The sequence below is a fragment of the Coregonus clupeaformis genome, chromosome 5 (assembly GCF_020615455.1).
Source record: "Coregonus clupeaformis isolate EN_2021a chromosome 5, ASM2061545v1, whole genome shotgun sequence".
Classification (NCBI taxonomy): Eukaryota; Metazoa; Chordata; class Actinopteri; order Salmoniformes; family Salmonidae; genus Coregonus; species Coregonus clupeaformis.
In genome coordinates, this window is record NC_059196.1 from 41,324,723 (window position 1) to 41,332,222 (window position 7,500).

The 7,500-nt window shown below is 47.1% G+C and overlaps 1 protein-coding gene across 7 annotated transcripts in view; it reads left to right on the forward strand.

Annotated features, from left to right (window-relative positions):
* LOC121558060 (glutamate receptor 4) overlaps nucleotides 1-7,500 on the forward strand; it is a 188,241-nt gene that overhangs the window by 94,233 nt on the left and 86,508 nt on the right. For all 7 annotated transcript variants that reach the window (XM_041871541.2, XM_041871542.2, XM_041871543.2 and 4 more), the window contains exons 3-5: nucleotides 3,350-3,589; nucleotides 6,995-7,047; nucleotides 7,149-7,280. In XM_041871541.2, coding sequence (XP_041727475.1) covers nucleotides 3,350-3,589; nucleotides 6,995-7,047; nucleotides 7,149-7,280 — 425 coding nt within the window. The remainder of the gene's footprint in view (nucleotides 1-3,349; nucleotides 3,590-6,994; nucleotides 7,048-7,148; nucleotides 7,281-7,500) is intronic.

Here is a 7,500-nt window from a genome sequence, read left to right on the forward strand (position 1 = left end):
AGAGAGAGAGAGAGAGAGAGAGAGAGAGAGAGAGGGAGAGAGAGAGAGGGGGAGAGAGAGAGAGAGAGAGAGAGAGAGAGAGAGAGAGAGAGAGAGAGAGAGAGAGAGAGAGAGAGAGAGAGAGGGAGAGAGAGAGAGAGAGGAGAGAGAGAGAGAGAGAGAGAGAGAGAGAGAGAGAGAGAGAGAGAGAGAGAGAGAGAGAGAGAGAGAGAGAGAGAGAGAGAGAGAGGGAGAGAGAGAGAGGGTGAGACTGTATTAGTCTCTGTGGGCTAGTTCTCCTGTGGTGGTTTTACTGTGGTGATGATGCACCATGCTGTTCCTCCGCTCTCCTCATTAATATTTGAAGAAAGAAGCTTAGTAGACATTTTATTATGACGCCTCTCTCTGGCATCTGTAGTGATGGGCTTTTAAACTACACATATCTGCTGCTGAGGCACTCTGTAGTGATGGGCTTTTAAACAACACATATCTGCTGCTGAGGCACTCTGTAGGGATGGGCTTTTAAACTACACATATCTGTTACATGTTGTTAATCTGTGTAAGAAATTGTCTTTATTGTATCAACAAAATTGGTGGTATCATACTGGTCAGGTTGCTGAAGAGACATGGTGTAAAAATAGCAGTAGGAGGCTAGACAGGGAGGTAAACAGAGATGGATGGATGGATGGATGGATGAATGAATGAATGGATGGATGAATGGATGGATGAAGAGAAAGAAGACAGGGACATGGTTGGATGAAGGAGAAAGGTGCAATAGAGAGATAGAGAAAGCAATGTAGTTACACATTTCAAACTGCTTCTAGTGTGCATTGGGAGCCAAGGGGAACTCTGTTAAGGGGTTTGAATACTCGGTTTGCTTGTAGCAGAACTCGGCTAGGCGAAGTGAACGTCTGTGCCTCACATACTCCCTTAAAAGACATTTGCTTGAAAATGGAAAAAAAGTGGCCATCTTGAAACGCTATAGCCAGTACACACTTCCTCAAAATAGTCAGAATTCATCTAAGATAACTCAAGAAATCTGTCATTCATTTTGACGTTTTTGCCGAGGAGATCATAGTTGCGCAATTTAACATCTAGCCAAGATGGTTTGTGCAGTACTTCTCAAGTGAAAAAATTTGCATGAAAATGAGTCGTATCTCATTGAATGACAACAAATAATTCACTGAAGAATCCCTACTATTGACCAATCACCGACGAAGGGGCGTAAACCCTTGCCGAAGACCAAAAGGGACATAAACGTCACAAAATGTAATCATAATATTAGCACAAACTGTTCTGAACTGTTTCGGATGGGAAGCATGCGGGCGCCTTTACTCTGTTAGTGGAGTCAATGAAATGAAACAGCTTTGAACACAGTGTCTCCCATGTGGACTTTGGTCTCTTTTATGATGTAATGAGTGTCTAATCTCTCTTCATCTCGGCCCAGGTTCAGGGCCCTGCACAGTGTCTAATCTCTCTTCATCTCGGCCCAGGTTCAGGGCCCTGCACAGTGTCTCTCTTCATCTCAGCCCAGGTTCAGGGCCCTGCACAGTGTCTAATCTCTCTTCATCTCAGCCCAGGTTCAGGGCCCTGCACAGTGTCTAATCTCTCTTCATCTCGGCCCAGGTTCAGGGCCCTGCACAGTGTCTAATCTCTCTTCATCTCGGCCCAGGTTCAGGGCCCTGCACAGTGTCTCTCTTCATCTCGGCCCAGGTTCAGGGCCCTGCACAGTGTGCCAAAGCAGCCTCGCTCACTCTGTTTCCCAGACTGGGGCTTATCACAGAAGATAATGGAATCACTTTTACTCCCCAGAGAGAGAGAGAGAGAAATGGATGGAGGAATAAGCAAGTTAGAGAGAGAGAGCAAGGGAGAGAGAGAAATAAAATACAAAAGTTTAGAGGGGGATGGAGGAAGAAAGAAAAACAAGGAATGTGAGAGACCAATAAAAAGGGAGGGATGGAGACCGAGGTTTAGAGCAGAGCCTATAGGGTTTTCTGGTTAGGAGCAGGTCTATGACGCAGGCTGGGCTTCTACTTCAAAAAACATGTCTGAAAGAAGAATGAATGGAGAAAGAGGGGGGAGAGGGGGAGAGAGAGAGTAGAGTGTATACTTGATTTTGAGTAGTGTGTAAATCTCTATGGTACTCGATCAGAAAGACTGTGAATAGAATATGTTGTTCCTGGAATAGGAGACACATCTTCTGAACCTACAGTAACTACAAACACACACTTCCCAGGGTCTTAGAAACACACAGTGTGAGGCAGGACTAGGGTGTGTATGTGTATGTGTGTGTGTGTGTGTGTGTGTGTGTGTGTGTGTGTGTGTGTGTGTGTGTGTGTGTGTGTGTGTGTAGCAGGATATGAAAGCTACACAACGGATGCATAATCCAAACGAATCGCATCAGCCTTCTTTAACAAACCAGTGGATGAGTGACATACTGTGGAGGAGAGGGAAAGGAGAGGGAAAGTTTGCAGACAAGCGACAGAAGACGTCAGAGATAACTATCTCTCTCTCTCTCTCAATCTCTGTCTCTCTCTCTCTCTCTCTCTGTCTCTCTCTCTCTGTCTCTCTCTCTCTCTCTCTCTCTCTCTCTCTCTCTCTCTCTCTCTCTCTCTCTCTCTCTCTCTCTCTTGCTCTCTTTCTCTCTCTCTATCTCTCTGTCTCTCTCTCTCCTTCTCTCTCTCTCGTTCTCTCTCTCTCTCTCTCTCTCTCTCCTTCTCTCTCTCTCTCTCTCTCTCCCTCTCTCTCTCTCTCTCGCTCTCTCTCTCTCTCTCTCTTGCTCTCTCTTTCCCTGTTGGAAGAGCTGCAGGGTTTTAGGGAGATGAATTGCATACATAACATCAGCATGGAATTGTAACAGTGAGACGAGTCATAATTATTTAGGAGTCAGGGGGAACTGATTGTTTGTGTAGTAATTATGTCAGTAGTGTTTGGCTCTCTACTGTGGAATTGGTATTGTTGAGAGGGCCAAAATAACTACTGGGAGACATTTCTGTGATATGAAAATCAAGTTGCAAATATAATTTTCTGTGTTTTGTCAGCTCTTTTGACAAGCACAGTTACACACACACACTCTCACATGCACCCAGCAGCTGCAATTTGTTGTTGTAATTATGGACGACACAAACTGAAGCATCCACTTGTTAAAATGTTTGACGTATTTCACGAGATTCCACTGTGTGAATATATATTAATGAGCATCTCTTTCTCTGCCTGTCTGCCTGCATTCTGTTCTCAGTATTCATAATGTGTTCTTCTGACTCGATGTCTATTGCATTTATAAGGTACAATTAGCCTTTAAGCGTTCTCAGTACAATTAGCGTTTAAGCATCCCCTTTTCTCCTCCCTCTCTCTCACTCTCTCCCTGCAGTCTGTTCGCAGTACTCACGGGGTGTGTTTGCAATCTTCGGCCTGTACGACAAGCGTTCGGTGCACACCCTGACGTCGTTCTGCAGCGCTCTGCACATCTCCCTGGTCACACCCAGTTTCCCCACGGAGGGGGAGGGCCAGTTCACACTTCAGCTCCGCCCCTCTATCAGAGGAGCTCTGCTGTCTCTGCTGGACCACTACGACTGGAGCCGCTTTGTATTCCTCTACGACACAGACAGAGGTACCAGCTGTCAATCAAACAATACACAATCAATTAATCAATCACAGTCAGTCAGTCAGCCAGTTAATCAGTCACTCAGTCAATCAATCAATCAATCTAATCAATCCAAAAGGAAGCAGAAGAGAGGAAAGAGGAGGAGGAAAGAGGAGAGAGGAGAGAGGAAAGACGAAAGAGGAAAGAGGAAAGAGGAGAGAGGAGAGAGGAGAGAGGAAAGAGGAAAGAGGAAAGAGGAGAGAGAGGAGAGAGGAGAGAGGAGAGAGGAGAGAGGAGAGTGGAGAGTGGAGAGAGGGAAGAGGAGAGAGGGAAGAGGAGAGAGGAGAGAGGAGTGAGGATAGAGGAGTGAGGAGAAAGGAGAGAGGAAGGAGGAAAGAGGAGAGTGGAAAGAGGAGAGAGGAGAGAGGAGAGTGGAGAGTGGAGAGTGGAGAGAGGAGAGAGGGAAGAGGAGAGAGGAGAGACAAAAGATGAGAGAGGAGAGAGGAAAGAGGAGAGACAAAAGAGGAGAGAGGAAAGAGGAGAGAGGAAAGAGGAGAGAGGAGAGAGGAGTGAGGATAGAGGAGTGAGGAGAGAGGAGAGAGGAAGGAGGAAAGAGGAGAGTGGAAAGAGGAGAGAGGAGAATTGAATGGAGGGAGTGGGCACTCTACACAGTTCAACCCAGTCATTAACATGTCTCAACCCAGTCATTAACACATCTCAACCCAGTCATTCACACAGCTCAACCCAGTCATTCACACAGCTCAACCCAGTATTTCACACAGCTCAACCCAGTCATTCACACAGCTCAACCCAGTCATTAACACTTCTCAACCCAGTAATTCACACAGCTCAACCCAGTCATTCACACAGCTCAACCCAGTCATTCACACAGCTCAACCCAGTAATTCACACAGCTCAACCCAGTAATTCACACAGCTCAACCCAGTAATTCACACAGCTCAACCCAGTCATTAACACATCTCAACCCAGTCATTCACACAGCTCAACCCAGTCATTCACACAGCTCAACCCAGTCATACACACAGCTCAACCCAGTCATTCACACAGCTCAACCCAGTCATTAACACATCTCAACCCAGTAATTCACACAGCTCAACCCAGTCATTCACACAGCTCAACCCAGTCATTCACACAGCTCAACCCAGTAATTCACACAGCTCAACCCAGTAATTCACACAGCTCAACCCAGTCATTAACACTTCTCAACCCAGTAATTCACACAGCTCAACCCAGTCATTCACACAGCTCAACCCAGTAATTCACACAGCTCAACCCAGTAATTCACACAGCTCAACCCAGTCATTCACACAGCTCAACCCAGTCATTAACACTTCTCAACCCAGTAATTCACACAGCTCAACCCAGTCATTCACACAGCTCAACCCAGTAATTCACACAGCTCAACCCAGTAATTCACACAGCTCAACCCAGTCATTCACACAGCTCAACCCAGTCATTCACACAGCTCAACCCAGTAATTAACACAGCTCAACCCAGTAATTCACACAGCTCAACCCAGTCATTCACACAGCTCAACCCAGTCATTAACACATCTCAACCCAGTAATTCACACAGCTCAACCCAGTCATTCACACAGCTCAACCCAGTCATTAACATGTCTCAACCCAGTCATTCACACAGCTCAACCCAGTCATTAACATGTCTCAACCCAGTCATTAACACATCTCAACCCAGTAATTCACACAGCTCAACCCAGTAATTCACACAGCTCAACCCAGTCATTCACACAGCTCAACCCAGTCATTCACACAGCTCAACCCAGTCATTCACACAGCTCAACCCAGTCATTCACACAGCTCAACCCAGTCATTAACACATCTTGTTACTGAACTAACTGTAACTGTGACTGTGATTATCTGTGGAGAGGCTGACTGAGGTTAAAGTGAGCCTGTTCCCCTTGATGCTGTGTGTGTTGACAGAGTGGACACAACTGATGCCCTCCACTCCGGACTATCGTCATGGGAATACTCAGCACGGAACCCTAAACCAGACATTCCCACATCCACACGCCATGCCAGGATCTCTATGCCCTCTGAGTGGCTAGCAGTGCCAGTCCCACCACACATTGCATTTTCTCAGTGTGTGTGTGCCTCCCTTCTGCCAGTCTCTCTGTGGCCCGGCTTGGCTAGGTCAACACCAAGGGGATAGGAGGTGCGGTTTCCGCTTCACTCACCCGTGCTCCGCAGAGGCAGGGCCGTTCATTAGCATTTCCCATCAGCCCCGTGCTGTCGGCAATGTGGTGGAAAATGGGCAGTAAGAGGGATCTGTTTTATGCTCCGTGCTCTGCAGACTGCATGGCGGGGCACACACACACACTCAGATTTAGGTTCTGCAGCTACTGAGGGTTCATCTGTTGTAAAGCATTTGAAACTGGGAGGAAGGCACATAGAAACACACTGAGGTTTTTGTAGGCCTACATGCATGTGAGACTGGGAAGCTGTGTGCCCATTGGTTGACAAAAATCCGTTCCCAAGCCTTCTTTTATGTGTTCATGTGTCACCTGACATTTTGGGTCTATAAAGCTGTTTTATTTTGTCATTTTTAAATGTTTCCTGTTGTCTTTTGTATAGTCAGGCCTAGGCTCCGGCCAGGAGACACACACAGTCTGGACACAGACACACAGACAGACTGACTGACTGACTGACACACTGTTACACAGTCTGGACACAGACAGACAGACAGACAGACAGACAGGACAGCCACACTGTTAAATAGTGTGGACACAGACAGACACAGCTATAATGTTAGATAGTCTGGACACAGACAGACAGACAGACAGACAGACAGACAGACAGACAGACAGACAGACAGACAGACAGACAGACAGACAGACAGACAGACAGACAGACAGACAGACAGACAGAAAGACAGGCAGACAAACAGGCAGACACACAGACAGGCAGACAGACAGGCAGACAGCCACACTGTTAACCTCCAACTGAGGAGTGTTTACACAGGGACAGCTGTTGTTGATGGCTGCTGGGAGTCTTTGGGGGAACTGTGGACATAATGATGGAAGCATCAGGGTGAGAGAGACAAACAGGGGGGTGATGGAGACAGGAACAGACAGCAGAGGTGTCAGAGACAGGCGATCAGGACAGTACCTTTGGGGCGTGACGGGTACTGTAACGAAGGATTGCACTAGACAGACAAGAAGGAAGAGGGAAGGAGTGAGGATGCGAGGGAAGGAGCGTCTGGGATTTGGAGTGTTTTGCAGTGTCTCTGTTTAGTTTGATTGTTCCAAGACACTGTTTCTGTTGACTTCATTTGATCTATTTGTTTTATCTTCAGCTTACATTTTCTGGAATGTTATTTTTGTGGCCTGGCTGGCATCTCTCCAGTTTGATGATGTCTGAGTGGTTGTCTTTGTGTCTCTGATCTGTTGTATAGGTTACGCCATCCTACAGGCAATCATGGAGCGAGCAGGTCAAAACGGTTGGCAGGTGAGCACCACATGGGCGCATGCACGCAAACACACACACACACACACTCACATATACACACACGGACACAAACACAGGTTAATTGCTCTGTCTCTGTGCAGGTGAGTGCCATCTGCGTGGAGAGTTTCAACGAGGCAGCGTACCGTCGTCTGCTAGAAGACCTGGACCGCCGGCAGGAGCGGAAGTATGTCATCGACCTGGAGCCTGAGAGACTGCAGAGCATTCTAGAACAGGTGAGTCTGAAAGACTGCAGAGCATTCTAGAACAGGTGAGTCTGAAAGACTGCAGAGCATTCTAGAACAGGTGAGTCTGAAAGACTGCAGAGCATTCTAGAACAGGTGAGTCTAAGAGACTGCAGAGCATTCTAGAACAGGTGAATCTGACAGACTGCAGAGCATTCTAGAACAGGTGAGTGATTAGAGACTGCAGAGCATTCTAGAACAGGTTAGTCTG